General features: G+C 44.1%; 1 protein-coding gene across 1 annotated transcript; it reads right to left on the reverse strand.

Annotated features, from left to right (window-relative positions):
- On the reverse strand, positions 1 to 18,622 carry NEPRO (nucleolus and neural progenitor protein). Its single transcript, XM_062208149.1, has 9 exons — positions 18,430 to 18,622; positions 15,793 to 15,947; positions 12,024 to 12,103; positions 11,537 to 11,668; positions 11,041 to 11,118; positions 9,170 to 9,531; positions 8,068 to 8,129; positions 3,600 to 3,856; positions 1 to 1,361 (listed from the first exon to the last, which is right to left on the reverse strand). The coding sequence occupies exons 1-9, from the start codon at positions 18,530 to 18,532 to the stop codon at positions 887 to 889; spliced, it is 1,704 nt and encodes a 567-aa protein (XP_062064133.1). The 5' UTR covers positions 18,533 to 18,622; the 3' UTR covers positions 1 to 886.
- Positions 18,623 to 20,864: the final 2,242 nt, after the last annotated feature.

Here is a 20,864-nt window from a genome sequence, read left to right on the forward strand (position 1 = left end):
AAAATTTTATTTATTTATTTGACAGATAGAGTTACAGACAGTGAGAGGGAGAGACAGAGAGAAAGGTCTTCCTTTTGTTGGTTCTCCCCCCAAATGGCCGCCACGACCAGAGCTACGCCAATCTGAAGCCAGGAGCCAGGTGCTTCTTCCTGGTCTCCCATGTGGGTGCAGGGCCCAAGCACTTGGGCCATCCTCCACTGCCCTCCCCAGGCCACAGCAGAGAGCTGGACTGGAAGAGGAGCAACCGGGACTAGAACCCAGGGCCCATTTGGGATTCCAGTGCCACAGGCGGAGGATTAGCCAAGTGAGCCACAGCGCCGGCCCCAATTCTTACCTCCTCCTATGATAAGGTGAACAAATGAGAAATAACCATGACCAGTCCCAGTACAAAACTTTTGAGTCCCTTTGAAGATCCTTTCTAATACAAGCAAGACACAAGCACAACCATGAGAAGCTACAAATTTTGGTATTTAGAGGTGGACGTACCTATGATGAAGCTGATAAGGCTTTTTAGGTAGGCTTTTAGGTGCACAAGAGTTTTTTGCAAACAATTACACGGGTATTAATTCCCTGAGAAATCATAAAACTATTGAATTTTTCAGTGACCTAACAGCCCCAGCCAAGGAATTACATCTGCTTTCAAAGGCCATCTATGGCAGATTTTTCATTTTAATAGCTGGCACTTAGGCAAAGTCAAATAAATACTTGATTAAGTGACACACAGCTACCATGTTTATTGAACTAAAGTGAACTCCTGTGCATACTGCACAAATGCATCTTCTCCCCAAGTCCCTCCAAGCAGTACTAAAAAATTTCAACAGTTCTACTAAAACAGCAGGATATCAAATGAGCTTGTTAACTGTTCAAAAGTCTCATGTATGAACATCTAAACTCCCATTAAAGCAAAAATATCATCAATGTCATCTGTCTCCTTCGTGGTTCCTGATGCATTAGGTGTGTTTATTTGCATTTTTCTCCATGAATCCGTTTCCTGTTCACTGCTTCCTGTGAGCTTTTCATGAGTCTGTTTCTCTGTGGGTTGTAAGGCCGGATTTAAAACTCTGCTGCTCAAGGGTCGCACACTGTCAGGATCAGGGGAGAGCGCAGCGCTGCGAGCTGCACGATGTGACAGTCCCCGCTTGGCGCTGGTATCTGCAGCAGTCTTCTGAGTCCCTTGACTGAACTGCTGAATTTCCTTTAAAAGATCTGACTGCACCTTCCTCTGTGGTTTCCTTTGTCTTGGTAAAAATGTATTCTGTGATCTCCTTTGTCTCGGATAATGCTTTGAAGTTTTGATACCCGAGCCACGAAGAAGGCAGTTGCAGATAGATGTTTTTATGCATTCGAGTTTCTTGGGCAAACTTCAGGGGACAGAGAAAGGAAAAATGTGCTCTTGTTAAAATGCAGAAAAACATTCCCAAGCACTAATAATGTACATTCCTTCTACCAGTTTCCAACAGAAAAGTGTACAATCCCAGAATCAATGAAAAGGAAATAGAAGTTTCAACCCAAATCTGCGTTTTCACAGTATAACTTCCCTCTAACTCAGGTTGCAGGTAGATGTGTCTGTTTGGCTGTCAAAGTAAACTTCTACAACTGCTTGGCAAAGTAGCTGGATAACGAAATACTGAAATACCGCCACATGTTAGTGCCAAAGCCACATGTTAGTGCCAAAGCGTCTCCCTCACAGCTGCTAATCTGTTCACAATGTACCAGGAGTGGAGATGGAAAACATCACAAGTGAAAAACTCTGCCCCTCCATACTAACTCCGTATCTGAATAAGCAGTTTCATGTTGTGCTTCGTTGTGATGCCCCATTTTCCTTATGGCACAAGAGTTTTTTGCAAACTTAATTACTCGGGTATTAATTCGCTGAGAAATCATAAAACTATTGAATTTTTCATTTCGTAGGAAACGAACAAAGAATCTGAATACAGGCGAAGAGGGGGTTTTATATAAAAGAGTGAGGAAACAGGTTTCTGGCACAGATGAACTGAAAACCTGAACTACCCTAACCGTGCTTCTATTATGCCATCTTCCAGTCTGGAAACAGAACTCCAAACGGCTTCTGAGTCTAGCGCCCCTAGCATAGAGTTCGTGAGTGCCTTGCTGAACTGCGCAGCTTTTAAAAGATCCGCACAGGTCTATTCTCACTACCCCAGAAGCCTCTCCGCTTCCTTTTGAAACATAGAGAACTTTGAGAAAGTCCATGATAATGAAGTAATTCCTGATCTTTGGTTTCGAACCATTTTCTCATCTTACTGTAAGTGGTGACTTTTCAAGTGGGGAGGTAGGTAAACCTCCAAGTTGAAAGAAAATGAATTTTATCAAAAGAATCAGAAAACCTGAATTGAGATCTAGATCTCTAGTTCTAATCCTTCATTTCCACTATATGTAACAGGAATAATACTGCCTACCTCAGAGAATTATGAAGTATGTTAAATAAGTGGTAAAATGTACTACAAATATAACGTATTAATGAAACAGCACTATATTTTAGGTAGTACAAAATAATGGTTTCATCAATAAACACAAGTTTGTTATCCGTCTCATTAACTTTTGATCTAAAACCCAGTCTTGACCAAAACAACTCTGTGTTGGGCTGTTTCCAACAGAACAGATCCCTTTGGATATGTACAGGCCTTTTGGGGTACCTAATGTAAAAACCTCCCCAGCGATTCATCCCTTTAAAAATACAAGGGTTCTTCAAGAAGTCTGTGGAAAATGGAACTAAAGGTAAGTTTATCTTAGTGGAAAAAACTGTGAAGTCCATACATACACAGGGTATTCCAAAAGTTCATGGAAAACCCGTATTATGAAAAACCTACACACATACTTAAAAATTTGGGGTACCAAAATAAACTTATCTTTTAATTCTATTTTTTCTGCAAGCTTTTCATGGTATCCTCATATTCAACAATGTCTCTTGTGGTTTCTAATCAAAACTTGTTATATGCCAAATACAGTTTCCACTATTTTTAGAATAAAATATAACAAGTTTTAGACAGCTGAAGTGGTTTCTTCCACAGGACTCATTATGAAGCTCTGAATAGGTACTTCTTTAACTACAGATAAGACATTATATTGCATGCACAGAATATTTCTTGAAGGATATATTTTTAAAAGCTAGAGTAACTGCATGTATGAAGAGAAAATAAGGACCTTCATACCCCTTTGTGACTGAAATTGTCACCACCAGCATCGGTTGTTTTTATCAATAGAATATAAAGCCCTGAGTGGGACTTCCTGTATGCTTCAAGAATTCAGACATGGACAGACCAGCTCTGGTGCGCACTGCCTCTGCCTGGACCCAGCAGTCTGGTAAGGGCCTGGTGGGTGACAAGCAGTTTCTGCCCTGCTCTCAGACTCCTCCACAGCGGTCTTCAGACGGCTGCCCGCCCACCAGAGCAGGAGCTCCCTAAGGACTCTGTCCCATGCAGCTGTACCCACAGGCTGAGCACACCACAGTCCCTGAGTGTTTTCCTGATGAAAGAAGCAAGAAATGAATGCTGGACATCCCACTGTAAAGCGCAGTGACTCGCATGGCAGCACTTTCACCCTACCCAGCAACAGGAGAGGAGTTTTTGCAGTAGACTCACCTGTAGCCTTGGGCTTCCACATGTTTGAGCCGGTTACTTTTAAGAAGTTTGCTACCCAGAAAGGTGGCCTGAGCCCTGAGCTTTTTGCTCTTGCACCATATAATTGCTATTTGAATCTCTTCAGAAAGTTGTACGAAAGTCCCAGCTTCTCGGAATCTTTGCACAAAACTTTTGACACAAGGAGTTGCTCTCACTCTCTGAGAAGGATGTTTGATTGTCTTTAGTTTGGATTGAGAACACTGGTATGCAAAGCTGTTCTGAAATGTTAAAGGTAGGGAAAATATTGAATAAGTTATGTTACTGACTTACAGATATACGACACGAGGAAAAACCAGTCACAGTCAAACCTTAAAGTCTTTCTTTAAAAGAAGGAATTTTAGGTTTTGTTCACTGAGTTTTCCTTTTATCTTAAAAAACTTAACTTTTTATTCACTGCTAATACAAGTAGATAGGTTTTTTTTTTTTTATCTTTTTTTTGACAGGCAGAGTGGACACTGAGAGAGAGAGACAGAGAGAAAGGTCTTCCTTTGCCGTTGGTTCACCCTCCAATGGCTGCCGCGGCTGGCGCGCTGCGGCCGGCGCACCGCGCTGATCCAATGGCAGGAGCCAGGTGCTTATCCTGGTCTCCCATGGGGTGCAGGGCCCAAGCACTTGGGCCATCCTCCACTGCACTCCCTGGCCACAGTAGAGAGCTGGCCTGGAAGAGGGGCAACCGGGACAGAATCCAGTGCCCCGACTGGGACTAGAACCCGGTGTGCCGGCGCCGTTAGGCAGAGGATTAGCTTATTGAGCCGCGGCGCCGGCCGTAGATAGGTTTTTTTTTTTTTTTTTCCTTCTGTACTAACACAAGTCCATCTGCAGTTGAATCAGAAGTAATCCAAGATACATACCTATTTATCATATACACAAAAATAAAATTCCACATGATTGAATACTGGCAAAAGCCTAATGGAGGGGGAAAATTGCTGATGGGGCTTCTCAACTATATCACTGGACCACCACAACCTGTTTTCCACTTATTTCCATTCCACGAATACCCTCCTCAATGATGGGTCATTAATGTTACTGCAAACACCTGAGGACAAGGAGCATGTGAGGCCTCACCCAGCAACCAGCACACTACTCCCATTAATCAGTTAACAAACGTACATTAAAACAAACTGAACGGCCGGCGCCATGGCTCAACAGGCTAATCCTCCTCCTTGCGGCACTGGCACACCGGGTTCTAGTCCCGGTCGGGGCACCGGATTCTATCCCGGTTGCCCCTCTTCCAGGCCAGCTCTCTGCTATGGCACGGGAGTGCAGTGGAGGATGGCCCAAGTGCTTGGGCCCCGCACCCGCATGGGAGACCAGGAGAAGCACCTGGCTCCTGCCTTCAGATCAGCGTGGTGTGCCGGCTGCAGCACGCCGGCCATGGAAGCCATTGGAGGGTGAACCAACGGCAAAAAGGAAGGCCTTTCTCTCTGTCTCTCTCTCTCTCACTGTCTACTCTGCCTGTCAAAAATAAAAAAAAAAAAAAAACAAAAAACTGAACAACATTTCCAATTCCCCTCCAACTACCTTCTGGCAAGGGTCCTTTGTTTCTTTAACTCCTTTCCATAGGATGTAAAGTCTGGATTTTGCTAGCTTTTATAGTATCTTTATGAAAATATGCCACCTGCCAGGTCTGTTTCTATCCTTCATTCACTCTGCTCACCTACTTCTAAATTTCTCACACTTAAAGAGGAGTTTGAAAAAGTAGAAAACAGAAGAAGCAGCTATTGGTAGTTTATGTCTGGTGATGTGTCTAAGAAGTCTGCAGTGGGGGCCGGCGCTGTAGCGCAGTGGGTTAAGCCCTGGCCTGCAGCACCGGCATCTCACATGGACCCCAGTTTGAGTCCCAGCTGCTACACTTCTGATCCAGCTCCCTACTAATGCGCCTGGGAGAGCAGCAGAGGATGGCCCAAGTCTTTGGGCCCCTGCACCCATGTGGGAGACACAGAAGAAGCTTCTGGCTTCGGATCAGCTCAGCTGCAGCTGTTTGGGGAGTGAGCCAGCAGATGGAAGACTTCTCTGTCTCTACCTCTCTCTGTAACTCTGTCTTTCAAATAAGTAAAGTAAATCATTTAAAAAGAAGAAGAAGAAGTTTGCAGTTAAGACACTGCTCGGGATGCCATGTGCCAAATTGCAGGGCCTGGCTTTGAGTCCCAGTTCCACTTCTGATTCTAGCTTCTGGCTAATGCACACCATGGGAGGAGGCGGCAGGTGATGGCTCAAGTACTTGGATCCCTGACAGCCACCTGGGGGACCCAGGCTGAGTTCCAGGCTCCTGGCTTCAGCCTGGCCCAGTCTCAGTTTGGCAGGCATGTGGGGAATGAAACAGTAGATGGAAGATACCTGTCTGTCTCTGTCTCTCTGCCTCTCTGCCTTTTAAATGCAATGAAACTAAATAAATGAATTTTAAACGATATTTTTACAATGAGCTTATCACAAAAAAAAAAAGTTTGCTCTAAAAGCAAGCTCAGGGGGCGGACACTGTGGCACAGCACATTAAGCCACTACTTGAGACGCCTACATCCCATATCAGAGTGCCAGTCTGAGTCCTAGATACTCCGCTTCTGATGTAGATCCCTACTCCTGTGCACACTGGGAGGCACTGAACGAGGGCTCAAGCACTTGAGTCCCTGTCACCTGACTACATGGGAGATCCAAAAGGAGTTCCTGGCTCCTGGCTTCAGCCTGGCCCGGCCACGGCTATTACGGCCATTTGGGAAGTGAACCAGGGGACAGAAGGTATCTCTCCCCAGCGCCCACCCTGTAACTCTGCCTTTCAAATAAATAAATAAATCTTAAAAAAAAAAAAAAGCTGAGCACACTAGCGCTAATTGCTGAAAGTATTCTAGTGAGTCTTCTTGAGTAAGAGGGACACTGACCAATCTGCTTTAAATCCAGCTCATATACAAACAGGTGGATAGCCTGAAGGAGTTACAAAGAACCACAGTTCTGCTTGGGATGCAGAGTTGAAAAAACTATTCTTGGGACTGATGTCGGGATACAGAACAGAAACTATGAAACCAAACTGCCTGCATTGAATGCCCAGCTCTGCTCCTTATTCATGGTGCAGCCCAGGCAAGTTTCTTGGCCTTTCTATGCCTCCATTTCCCATCTGGAATATGAAAACAGTAGTAAGCGCACCTTTTTCATCATTCACAGGCTGCAAAAAAATTATCAGTTTAGGGGCCAGTGTTGTAGTATAGTGGGTAAAGCTACTGCCTGCAGTGTTGGCATCCCATATGGGCACTGGTTTGAGTCCTGGCTGCTCCTCTTCCAATCCAGCTCTCTGCTATGGCCTGGGAAGAGATGGCCCAAGTCCTTGGGCCCCTGCACCCACATGGGAGACCTGGAAGAAGCTCCTGGCTCCTGGCTTTGGATCAACCCAGCTCCAACTGTTGCAGCCAATCGGGGAGTGAACCAGAGGATGGAAAACCTCTCCCTCTCTCTCTGCCTCTGCCTTTCTGTAACTCTGCCTTTCAAATAAATAAATAAAATTATCAGTTTAAACCTGCTATAGCCTTACTGAATTTCAAGTCCCACAAGTGGTTGCCTTGGCAGGGCCAGAACAAATGATTTTGTAGGCCTTACACAGTTCATGAGCTGGACATTCCCCACCTCTGCTGGAATCTCATGGACTGCACAGAATACAAATACAGCTGGAGTCCTTGGAAAAGTAAAGAAAGCAATGTGACTCACTAGAAATGCTGAAGAAGTCTTAAATAGAAGAAATCACCCAGGAAAGAAAACAGAAGAAAGCTGTTTTCCAAGACAGTGGGTAATAAATGCCAAAGAGTGACTGAGGGAAAGAAGGAGACACTGACATACTTATCTGTTAGGGCCAGAACGAACAGAATTTTCAGACTACTGACAAGGGGAGTCATGTCAGGGTTTAACCCTCAACAAAAAGAGAGGATCAGAAGCTTCAAGACAAATGATGAGGCAGGCAACAAACAATGATGACCAGAGCTAACAACATCAATCAAATGCTTACTATGCTTTAGATTGCCGAACACTGAATGCACTAAAACCAACACAACCTTATGAGTTACATGCCAGTACTATGAAATGGAGATATGGGCAGGTCAGGAAACACACAAGGCCACACAGCTAAAACCAAAGCCAGGACTCAAACCTTCTGTCTGCCAGCAAAGTTCACACTCTTAAGCTGCAGTACAATTCATACTTAGGATGGATTTTACTCATTTTAAAATTTTATGTAAACTCCTAAAACATTTCTGAAGACATCCTATTAACTGAATTCACTGCAAGCATTAAAAAAAATCCCCAGCCTCCACTCAGAAGCCCACACTGAGAAGTAAAAAGGTACTAAGCTTAGAGTTAGGGATAAAAAAGACAAGACTCCTGTCCTTAGTAAATAGCATCCTTTACAAATTAGCAAAAAATCATCAACTGTATTAAATTAAGCAGGACAAACCTGGGTAGCTTTGTGTTTCAGCTGTTTGCAGAAACTTCTCACATCAAAATCTGATGACCGTTCTGTGGAGATGGAAAAATCAGACACAAAACCTTAGTCATACACTTTCAGATTTACAACAAATTGTTAAGTGCGTGACATTTCTTGTCAAATTGCTGCAAAAGAAATAAAAGCTTAAAAAAGAAAACAAAGAACTATGACACAATAACAAAAACAAATTAACTCTAAGTGCTCAAGTTTAGAAAATGGAAGCATCCCATACCCCTATTTTTATTTTTTTAAGATTTATTTATTTGAAAGGCAGAGTTACAGAGAGGCAGAGGCAGAGGCAGAGAGAGAGTCTTCCATCTGCTGGTTCACTCCCCAGATGGCCACAATGGCCAGAGCTGGGCTGATCTGAAGCCAGAAGCCAGGAACTTCTTCTGGGTCTCCCTCATGGGTGCAGGTGCCCAAGGATTGGGCCATCTTCTAACACTTTTCCAGGCCATAGCAGAGAGCTGGATTGGAAGTAGAGCAGCCAGGACTCAAATCGGCACCCACATGGAATGCTGGCACTGCAGGCAGTGGCTTTACCCGCTACGCCACAGCACTGGCCCCTACCATACCTCTCTAAAGATAATCCACAATCAGAGCCAGTAGTGTGGTGTGGCAGCTTAAGGTACCACTTGTGAGACTGTCATCCCATACAGTGCCAGTGGAAGTCCTGGCTGCTCTAATTCTGATCCAGCTCCCAGCTAATTTGCCTGAGAAGATAGCAGATGATGGCCCAAGTACTTCGGTTCCTGCTATCCATGAGGAAGACCCGCAGAGAGCTCTGGGCTCCTGGCTTTGGCCTGGGCCAGCCCTAGCTGTTACGGCCACTGGGGGAGTGAATCAGGGGTTGGAATACCTGACCCTCCCCCTTGCTTTATCATTCTGCCTTTCAAGTAAATAAATAAATAAATCTTTTTTAAAAGCAAGGGATGGAAGATAATCAATATGAGTTGAAATTAAGAAGGGAGATGTTGAATTTCTATACAATGCTTGTTTTTGTTTTTGTTTTTGTTTTTTTTTTCCTTTTTCTTTTTTAAAGTAGAATATGTGCTACCTGCAAGCAAATTACCTTTGGAGACTCTGTTATTCTTCACCGGCTGCCCAAGATCCACATTATGCTGTGTATCAATCTTCATTTGTTTTGCTTTTTTGGAAATTTTATGTAAGGTTTCTTCACTAGAGCTTGGTGACTGCGCTTTTGTTAAAAACAGTCTATTCAGCAATTTAGTTACTCCTTTAGCTGCAAAAGCTGTAGGTATTTTTTTCTGAAAAATGTCAAAATATGGCTGTCCTAGAAATTCAGCAATATCAGAAGGAAAGGTAAAATCTTTGAAGTAAGGCATTGGTTGAATCCTGGAGATCTGTTGAAGCAATCCAAACAATGGTTCATATAAGGAAACCAACCTTTTTAAAACACCTTTGTAGAGAACCCTAGAGAAAGAAACAGGAGCTCATGAATCACCAGCATTAAAATACACAAGATTATTATGATTGACTGCATGATAAAAAGACAAACATAAATGACTATCAAGCTCTTGCACCACAGATTTTTAAAAACCTACAAAACATACTTGCAAATAGCCAGCTGAGTCCAGCACAAACAGAAACGTCAAAATAGAAATGTTACTCAACAAACACAGTATTACATGAAGAGGTGTGTCAAAGGATGCACAGCAATATTCTAGGGTGGTGTTGTCTATACGGTGAGATTTTAGGCAAATTTCTTTTTCTTCATATTTTTCATTTTTAATATTCTAAATTAATCACATTATCATCAATGATTAAAGTTATTTTCATTGCAGAAAATAGCAAAGTTTAGTATTTTTAAATGATAAGTCATTCAAACATTTTTACTTCTAATTAAAAATAAGCAAAATTTTAAAAAGCAAGAGGATAGCAAACATACTTAAAATATCAAAGCAAAGTTTTCAATCTTGGAAGGCAAAAGAATTTTCTACCCTTGTACTTTCTTCTTTTTCTTTTCATTTTCTCACATTCAAATTAGAGATCCTAATTGTCTGAAATAGCCACAACAGATCTCCTTATAAACAGAGACAGATTCCAAGTGTCACTATCCATCAGACCAGTTTCATGATATATACCAATACATGCAATACAGTGTCTGTATAGTCTGCAGGTATTACCAGAGTTCTTTATAACAACCAAATATGCTTCAAAAAGTAAAGATGCAGGGCCAGCACTGTAATGGGTAAAGCCACCACCTGCAGTACTAGCATCCCATATGGGTGCTGGTTCAAGTCCTGGATGTTGCACTTCTGATACAGCTCCCTGCTAATGTGCCTGGGAAAGCAGCAGCGGATGGCCCAAGTGCTTGGGCCCCTGCACCTACATGGGAGACCTGGAAGAAGCTCCTGGCTCCTGGCTTCAGATTAGCCCATCTCTGGCCATTGCAGCCACTTGGGGAGTAAACCAGCAGGTTAAAGATCTTTCTCTCTCCCTCTCTATCTAACTCTGCCTTTTAAATAAATTAATTAATTAAAAAAAAAAAAAAAGCAAAGGTGCTTCCAGCAGAAGAAATGAGTCTGGAGCACATGGGAAGGTCAAAATTGTATTTGTCACTGCCATTGCAAATTAGAAACCAAAGGTCAGAAACAAACAAGGCTACACCAGCCCATCATTTTCAATAGCCTTTTACATTATGATTACCCCAACAATTTCTTTACTCCTAGTCCTAGGAATGCATCGTTTAGTTGTTCTATGGGTTGATCTCGTGGCTTCAAATATGAAGCTTACATCTTTGATATTACTCTCATCACTCAGCTTCCCAATCTACCTCAAATAAGCTCTGCCAAATGAAGAAAAGGAACTCACACACCCACTCTATCCCATGAGAAAACAAATATGAAACTACTAGAAAGAAACCTAGGCCGAGGTAGAGAGAGAAAAAAGCAATGAAGGAGTTCAGAGGTAGATACGTACCATAATCTGCTCACCAGCCCAACCATCACAAGGTTTAATATAATGAACTCTTGCAAAGCTAAATGCTTCACAGTCAAGCTAGAGAATGTGTTAAGGTGGGAAAACAAAACCAAAGTAATTTGGATTTCACAGTTGTTTTTTTTTTTAAACTATGAAAGAGAAATATATTCCAAGTAATAAGAATCTTTTGGAAAGCATTAAAGCCTTAAAAAATGTTCTATTTGGCTCATGGAAACTTAAAAATATTGTAATATGTACTCTGCTACAGTTCTGATTATTAAATTTAGTTTCTGAGGTTTAGTTTCTAAGATTAAAAAGTTCTAGCTGCCCATGTTCTTAGGATAAACATACTCGATAGAGACAGGCATTTTTGGCAATGGCCACATCAGACAATTCCTGGAGAAAGGAGACCAAGAAGCAAAATTCTAAAGAATTTCCACAGGCTAAAACTCCCACAGAGCCCAAAGAGAAGTGATTTCATTAGATTCGAGGATACAGAAATGCCTTGCAGCAGCGGTCCAACAAGCGGAGCAACAACTTGCAGGCTCCCAAAACCTTCAGCAACACCAGTTCCACCACCGGTTGGCTGGGGAGGACGCACGTTTTGGTAGTGACAGGCTGATTTTCACTTGACAAAAATAGAAAAACACATTACTTTCACTTTTAAACACAGCACATTTCTATAGCAATTCTCGAGGGATGACTTACTTGAAGTTCAATTTCAAGTTGCCACGTTCAGTAACAATCCACTGATGTTTCAATATAACCTACCATGACCCAGAATTCAATTTCATTCCAGTCTCTCCCACAGACCAGCACAGGGAGATTTACTACCACAATCCCTAGGTGCCCTATATTAATATAAACTATGTACAGCTGAGGTATAATTGATTACACTCCAACAACATGCAGAGGAATTCCAAAAGCAGGTCACAAAAGTGTCAAATTTCCAGCCCACATCACAATGCAGCTGGACCACTTACTTGGAGGAAAACGACTCAGACAAATCTTGAATAGAACCCTCCAAATTCATGTTTTTCAAACGTTTTAAACATTGTTCAACCTGAAAGACAAAGAGTAGCTCAAATGTATATATTTATCATGCAGATAGGGTTCCTTATATGACCAAGAAAACAAAAAGATCCAGATTTTCAAAGTATAGGGATACCTTAAATACTGCAATACACTTTTTTGTGTATGTAAAGAAATTTCAAGCCAAAGCAATTGCTTCTGGTTATAAACCTGGAATTTATCCAGCCAAACAAATTTATCAAATCTGGCCATTAAGTGTAAGATTATTTTCAAGATTATAATTTTGCTGAGGCAGTGCCATTTTTAATAGTAATACTATTAAAACAAGGTAGCAAATTATTAAATTCAACAGTCTGTAAGCACACAGAGATGAGAACAGTGGGTTAGTCACTGGACAAATGTATACTGAACATCTATTACCTGTAAGGCAGACTGAGGAATTAAAAGGTATTTAAGACAATTCCCTATCTCTAGTTGGTAAAAATTAAGGAGTAAAAATAAAAGGATATAGAAAACATTTAATACTAAAATAAAAATGGTATATCTTATTTAAAATAGAAACTTGTATTCCTCCTTCTGGGCTTCATAGCACTTATCACCATCTCACACATGATTACTTGTGTTTCTCTCCCAACAACATGCCTCACAAGGACCATATATTTTGTCCATTTTTTTTTTTTTTTTTGACAGGCAGAGTGGATAGTGAGAGAGAGAGACAGAGAGGAAGGTCTTCCTTTTTGCCGTTGGTTCACCTTCCAATGGCCGCTACGGACGGCGTATCTCGCTAATCCGAAGCCAGGAGCCAGGTGCTTCTCCTGGTCTCCCTTGTGGGTGCAGGGCCCAAACACTTGGGCCATCCTCCACTGCCTTCCCGGGCCATAGCAGAGAGCTGGCCTGGAAGAGGGGCAACCGGGATAGAGTCCGGCGCCCCAACCGGGACTAGAACCCGGTGTGCCGGCGCTGCAAAGTGGAGGATTAGCCTGTTAAGCCACAGCGCCGGCCTATTTTGTCCATTTTGTTCACCACCATAACCCAGTCCTTTGAACAGTGTCAAGTAGGCACTCAATAACATTTTAAAAAATGTTAAAGGGGCCGGTGCCATGGTGCACTAGGTTAATCCTCTGCCTGCAGCACCGGCATTCCATATGGACATTCCAGTTCTAGTCCCGGTTGCTCCTCTTCCAGTCCAGCTCTCTGCTGTGGCCTGGGGAGGGCAGTGGAGGATGGCCCAAGTGCTTGGGCTCCTGCACCTGCATGGGAGACTGGGAAGAAGCACCTGGCTCCTGGCTTCAGATTGGCGTAGCTCTGGTCGTGGCGGCCATTTGGGGGGAGAACCAACAGAAGGAAGACCTTTCTCTCTGTATCTCTCTCTCACTGTCTGTAACTCTACCTATAAATAAAATCTTAAAAAAAAAAAAAAAAAAGAGTCGGGACCGGCGCTGTGGCACAGCAGGTTAACGCCCTGGCCTGAAGTGCCAGCATCCCATATGAGCTCCGGTTCTAGTCCTGGCTGCTCCACTTCCAATCCAGCTCTCTGCTATGGCCTGGGAGAGCAGTAGAAGATGGCTCAAGTCCTTGGGCCCCTGCACCCACGTGGGAGACCCAGGGGAGGCTCCTGGCTCCTGGCTGCAGATCGGCACAGCTCTGGCCATTGCAGCCAATTGGGGAGTGAACCGTTGCTGGAGGACCTCTCTCTCTCTGCGTCTCCTCTCTCTGTGTAACTCTGACTTTCAAATAAATAAAAATAAATCATAAAAAAATACATCAAGAGCCATACATTTGTACAAAATTTGTACAACTCTGTAGCCCTTAGACCACAAAGGGCATGCACCAGACTGAAAAATGTAAAGATCTTGAGGGCCACAACAGTATCTTGCTAGAGCTACATCTACCATACAAAAAAGTGAATCCAAGTTCTGGACTCTAACTTAATAGCATAGTCCTTCAGAACAACAGAGACAACAATCCTGAAATTCCCTTATCTTTAAATTTTTAAGTCTGGACACCACCTTAGAGAGATACTGACAAACCAAGACAGTAAAGCACTTGGAAAACAGTAAGATAAGAAGTGAGAAATTAAGAAGCAACTATTTTCTGTGCTCCATTTAGGGGAATGTTAGAGAAAGGATAATTCCAATACTGAACTTTTGATGGCAGAATAAAAAGTAAGTCTTACAGTACATAAAGCTGTCTGCAAGCTGTAAAATGTTAAGCAGATACATGGTAGAAATAGCGGTGGTAACATCAACTGCAGAAGCCACAGCTGCACAGGACATGCTCCGTTCCCTACCTAAGGAATCTCAGGGAACATAAAACATACCACAGAAATAACCATGCTACAGCACAAGCTCATTAAATGTTTTATGAAAAGTATAAACAAGAGGGCCAAAACTAAGGACTTCAACTTCACTAATATTCAGAAAAATGTAACTTAAAATGGGATTACCATTTGACACACCTTGGAAATGTTACTCCTTGGAAAGAGCATTACTGTCAGGAAATGGGAGTCAGAGGAAGGCCCTCAAGAGGAGACATAGAGAGGCCGCGTAACTTGAATGTACAGGACTAGTAAGGGGAAGCCAACATGACGAACCTTTAGACTCATCACAAATTCAGGCTGGCTGGAATGGAAGATATCTGAAGGTGAGAGGGAAATCCGAGTACAGAAGCCTGAAGAGGCCAGATCAAAGAAGATCTTGTAAGACAAGCTAAGGAGTTTGGTCTTTATGCAGAACACAGTAGAGAACCATTAAAAATCAAAGTTGTGTTTTAGGATGATCAACCGGGCTTTGCTGTAGAGAATATGCCAAGTATAGGAAAGACTGGAGGAGGAAACCTCAGTTAGGATACTGAGACAACTATAAGCTGACAGGGTCTAAGAAAAGAGTGGCAGCCAGAATGAAAGAACAGACGCAGAGAAAAGTCTGACCTCTCAGTTAACCAGATGGGAGAGCTACATGAGAGGAAGAAACACAGACCACACAGCATCAGATTTCTAACACTGGATGATTATTCACAGCCTGAAGTCCATCAACCAGAAAGCATGAGTCTGTAAGGCTGGAGGCTGGGTCTATATACGCAACTGTACATGCAACAGCACCAAGGACAGTGCAGTTTAAAAAACTATTCACAAGGTGGCTCTGTCATACAATAGGTAGCACTGGACTTCTGACCTGCAGCATTAATAAGGAAACAAATGAATGAGTATAGAAGGAACCCAGATTAAGACACTCTACTCTGTGGTACTGTCCATTGGCTAGAGAACCCAGTTTTACCATAAGCTCCAAAAATTACGTAAACCACTTTACACCACAACTCACTGAAACTCCACCCATTCACTCCAACACACTACTGACTAGTTTATGCACAATGCAACAATAGACTGCAACCTTGTTCAAAATTTTTATGATTTTTTTCAGGAAACTTTCATAATGTCTAACACTCTACATTGATCAAATCACTGTATCTTTGAACTGGGCAAAGGCACTGTTGTTATAAATCACATATAATGAAGAACATGTTTACTTACCCACTAGAAACAAGACCTGCAAAGAATGAATCTAAACATCATTCTTTTCTAACAAAATTATTTTTGCAATGCTTTTAGGAAAAAAGACAGCCCGCATGTAATTGTAAGTCACACATAATTTACTGAGACTTCCAGAAATAACACCTGCATCAAGAAGCAGGCTGGATCTCAAACACAGGCTTCCTCCTCACCTGTTTGAGAGCTAGATGGGGTTTGTGGCGGCCCATTCTGTTGTGATGGCTATAAAGGATTGCACATAACACATCTGCTTCAGCATCTAAGAGTTGACTCCTTAGAGACAGTGTGACAAGACGGCATTCTCTGATGACAGCTCTGATGCAATGGTCTAAGACAAAGACATTTAACAACATTCAGTATGTATTTCTACATTACACATATTATATAAAAATACACCAAAAGAAGCATCTCTCCGTATTTGTTTTAAAGGAATCAAGAACAAATTAATGTAATCAGCCTCAACTGTAAGAACACAACTAATGGTTCTAAGTACATGAGAAGTTGGACAATGGTGATAAGATGGTATAAAGTTCAGGAAATCACTAAGACATCAATTAAACAAGAATGTTGATTATCACATTTTATCAGGACACTGCAGTCAGTCATTTGGTGCATTTACATATGTACCTTGAAGGTGGGCCCCACAAGTACGCTTCTCTGAATCCGAGTCTTATTTTGCAATGCACATAAGCAAGACATAATAAATTCAGAGCCTGCAAAGTCAAAGGAACTGTAGTACAGCTGGTTAAAGCCCCAGCCTGCAGTGCCAGCATCCCACATGGGCAACAGTTTGAGTTCTGGCTGCTGCACTGCTGATCCAGTTCCCTACTAATGCACCTGGGAGAGCAGCAGAGGATGGCCCAACTCTTTGAGCCTCTACACCCACCTGGAAGACCTGGAAGAAGCACCTGGCTCCTGGCTTTGGATTGGCTCAGCTCCAGCCATTGTGGCCATCTGGGGAGTGAACCAGTGGATGGAAGACCTCTCTCTCTGACTCTACCTCTTTCTGTAACACTTTCAAATAAATAAAAATAAATCTAAAAAAAAAAAAAAAGTCAAAAGAAACTGAATTTGGATGCCACTTGAAGAATACACAATTGGGGACCAGCACTGTAGCAAGCACTGTAGCACAGTGCCACCTATGACTGGCTCTGGCATCCCATGTGGGTGCAGGTTGGAGTCCCCGCTGCTCTGTTTCCGATCCAGCTCTCTGCAAATGTTCCTGGGATAGCAGAGAAAGATGGCTCAAGTACTTGGGTCCCTGCCACGCACATGGCAGACTGATTGAACTCCTGGCTCCTGGCTTCAACCTGCCCCAACCACAGCCATCACAGTCATTTGGGGAGTAAACCAGCAGATGGGAGATCTCTCTCTCCATAACTCTGCCTTTCAAATAAATAAAATAAATATTTAAAAAAATACACAGTTGGCCCTTTGTATCCATAGGTTTTGCACCTGTGGATCCAATTATCCATGGCTTGAAAATATTTGGGGAAAAATGTCATCTGTACTAAATAGGTATATAATTTTTCTAGTCATTATTCCCTAACCAATACAGTATAACAACTATTTGCATAGTGTTTACATTGCATTAAATATTGTAAGTAATCTAAAATTGACAAAACCACGGAGGAGGGGCAGGCATCTGGTTTAGTGGTTGGAGCACCCTTTGGGAAGCTCAAATCCCCTATCAGGTGGCCTGGTTTGAGTCCCAGTTCCTTGCTTGTCTTTCAGCTTCCTGCTAATGTGCACCAAGGGAGGCAGGAGATGATGGCTCAAGTGCCTGGCCCTGCCACTCATGTGGGAGACCTGGACCTGGATGAAGTTCCCAGCTTTTTTGTTTTGTTTTGTTTTAAAGATTTTACTTATTTATTTGACAGTCAGAGTTACACAGAGAGGAGAGTCAGAGAGAGAGGTCTTTCATCCGCTGGTTCACTCCTCAATTGGCCGCAATGGCCAGGGTTACGCAGATCCGAATCCAGGAGCCAGGAGCTTCTTCCAGGTCTCCCCCAAGGTGCAGGGGCCCAAGGACTTGGGCCATCTTCCACTGCTTTCCTAGGCCATAGCAGAGAGCTGGATCGGAAAAGGAGCAGCCGGGTCTCAAACCGGCGCCCATATGGGATGCCACCGCCACAGGGGGATTAACCTACAGCGCTGTGGCGCCGGCCGGTTCCCAGCTTCTTGCATTTGCCTGGCCTACCCCTGCCTGTTGTGGGCATGTAGGAAGTGAACCACTAGATGGAAGCTCTCTCTCTTACTGTCCCAACTATATGAAGAACTGGCTGCCTTGGGAATGGGTTGGTGAACTGCCCATGCCTAATGGGAATCCTTACAGAATTTTTGAATAAAGGAAAAGGTAATATTAATCTGTAAGCTGCGTCGAGTGGACAGATAAGGGGACGCGATGATATGACAGGTTCTAAGTGTTTAAATCCTGCTGTCTGAAGTGCATGGGTGATGCCCCATCTGCTGGGAGGTCGGGACACGGCGGACCCAGGCTTCTGGCGGCCCGAGAGCACAGCGTTCCCACGCAGCACTTCTGGCGTTTCCCGTGTGAGCCGCTCTCTGCCTCCTCGGCGCGGGAGTTGGCCCTTGGCCCTTCATTGCTGGCGCGAAAGGGCTACGAAGCCACAGACCCTAAAAGCGCCCTCGGCACACTCTCCCCGAGTCCAGACCGACTCAGCCCCGCGCGCGCCGCTTCCCAGCGTGCCACGGGCTCCGGAAGTCCCACCCCTGCCCCACGTGCGCCCGCCCCGGCTCCGCGGCCTCCTCCGGAAACGTCTGCCTTGCTGGCCGGGCGCCGCACTCACCCAGGTCCGCGTGGGGGTGCTGCACGGTCACCGTGCTGCGGCTCCCCGCTTTGGGGATCCTCACGCGGTTCCACGGCTCCTGGCCCGGCAGCGTCGTAGCCATCTTGCGAGGTGGGGAAAGGCCTGGGAAGGGCCAGGACCAGACCAAGTGGAGCCACGGCAGGAGGGGTGGATGAGACCAAGTCCGGGAGGAAGCGGGGGTAAGGGGCGGGGACGGGGGCGGGACCAGGGGCTGGGAGCGAGGTCGCTTCCGGGAGTGGACGCGCTGGCCCGAAGCAGGGCGAGGAAGCTCGGGCCAAGTACGGTGGGTAGGAGGGACCCAAACAGCTTCCTGGCCCGCTTACTGAGCCCTGGCTGTGCGTCGAAATCCCAGGGAAGACTTGAGGGACGGGGAGCAAACATCCCGGTACGACTCAGTCAAAATGGGCGCGCAGGGCACAACCAGGTTTGCAGCTGTGTGCTTTACATGCATGGAAATTGAAGCCGAGATAGACTCTCAATTTGGCCTCACACAGTAGGGAAGAAAGAGATGAAATAAAGATGCGTATACGTGTTGTGGCAGTTGCAATGAAGATGCGATGTACTCTGGATCAAGGGAGGCTTTGTCTTAACCTCTGGCAGCCCAAAGCCGGGATCACACCAGAGAATCCTGGAGGTCGTCGGACTGCCCATCACCTCTATCCTCCGTCAGTGTCCAAGGGGAGATGATATTCCAAGCGCTGCTGACCCTTCCTTTATTGTCTTTATTATTTATTTTGTTGGGAAGGCAGAGACTGTGCAATATCTTTCTAATAGTTCAAATATACTCAGCCACACTAATGCACCCTAAAGCACTTACAGTGCCCAGTGTATTGATATTAAAGATGCAGTTGGTAAGTTTGGGAGACAGCCTGCCAAAGTTCTGATTCTAGCTGCCCTGGATGCTAGCCCTATGACCTCATGGGTCAAGTGAAGAAGATAATAATAACATTTACCTGATCCGATTGTTTCTTTAGAATACGTGGCATACAACTTTTACTCTTAACCATAATTAATACTGTTGATACTACTTCTATTTAATGGAACTTTCCCGTGCTCTGTGCACCTCTGCACGTAGTGCTTCCCCTACCTGGACCATGGGAATCCAGTCTCCCTGCCTCAGCTCCGGGGTCATCGCCTTCTGTGATTCTTCCTGAACACCCCGTCCTCACTCCCTAACTTGATATAGAGACCCCTTGAGTGTATCAGCACAGTGCCCTAGTATGGGCTGTGTATTAATTCCCTGTTGCTGCATTACCATTGACATTACCACAAATGTAATGGCTCAAAACAACACAAAGCTATATTGGGCTTCAGGGAGTCAGAAGTCTGAAATCAGTGCCGTACTAAAGTTAGCAGGGCTGGTTCCTTCTAGAGGATCCAAGGACGAGTTAGCTTCCTTGCCTCTTCCACCTTCGAGAGCCTGCCTTCATTCCTAGCTCGTGTCCCAATCCTGTGCCTTCAGTGTCAGTAGCACACATCGTCCAATGTCCCCTCGCCTTCCTCTGCCTCACCCTCTCCTTGCCTCCCTCTTAAAAACACCCTGGTGTGTACATTTGGCCCATGGAGTTACCAGGAGAATCTCCTTCTCAGAATCTAACTGCATCACATCTACAAAGGCCCTTCTGCATGTAAGGAAACAGTCACAGATTCCAGGGATTAGGATGTGGACGTCTTTGGGGAAACCCTTATTCAACCTACCACAGCCCCGCAGAATTTAACCCACCGTTAGATTGCACTGACTGTATTGTACTTACTTGTAAGTTTATCCAATGACGTGAAATACTGAAGGCAGTACTACCAGTATGCTCTACTGGCTGTTACATCTCACTGCTAAACTCAGACCTCAAAAATTAGAGATTAGGTGATGCTCAAAATAGTTTTTCAATGATAAATAGGAATTCCCCAAGCAGTTAAAAGAAAAAGGATATTCCTGATGGAGAGGCATTAAAGAGGATGGAGTGAAGAATCGCTGTGGGTAGGTGTTGTTGAAGCAAGATGGATGCTGTCAGACGAAGCTGGGAGTGCTGATGTCAGATCATGGCAGAATTTAAATTTTTACCCTGAAAGCTAGTGGTTCCCAAAACTGACTGGTTATTGAAATTAGCTGCATAGCTTTTGAAAATAGATTGCAGGCCTGGCTTTGGAAATTCTTACTCATTAGTTCTGAGTAGGGCTTTCATCTGTGTTTTGTAAAAGATCCTTGTGATAGTCTGGGTTGAGGTGCGCTCGCTGTGCCTGATAAAGTAGTCACTCACTGAGTCTAAGGTAGGACAATTTTGGTTACTTGCATCAGAGAAAGAGCACTGGAGAAGAGGCTTGAGGGGAAAGAGCTGGAAGCAAAGAGACCAGATAGGAATGTATGATGAAAGCTGAGGCCAGAAGTGAAAGTCTGAGCAATTAAGCATTGTTTCTGG

This window comes from Lepus europaeus, chromosome 2 (assembly GCF_033115175.1).
Source record: "Lepus europaeus isolate LE1 chromosome 2, mLepTim1.pri, whole genome shotgun sequence".
Classification (NCBI taxonomy): domain Eukaryota; kingdom Metazoa; phylum Chordata; class Mammalia; order Lagomorpha; family Leporidae; genus Lepus; species Lepus europaeus.

What these genes read in the sequence shown, in the direction of transcription:
- NEPRO (XM_062208149.1), bottom strand. Translation starts at nt 18,532, where the DNA reads ATGGCTACGACGCTGCCGGGCCAGGAGCCGTGGAACCGCGTGAGGATC. An exon ending in TCTGAGTCGTTTTCCTCCAA is followed by an intron (nt 11,669 to 12,023) that starts GTAAGTGGTCCA and finishes ATTTTTGTCAAG; the next exon opens with TGAAAATCAGCCTGTCACTA. An exon ending in GGGCTGGTGAGCAGATTATG is followed by an intron (nt 9,532 to 11,040) that starts GTACGTATCTAC and finishes TTCTTTCTCTAG; the next exon opens with GGTTCTCTACAAAGGTGTTT.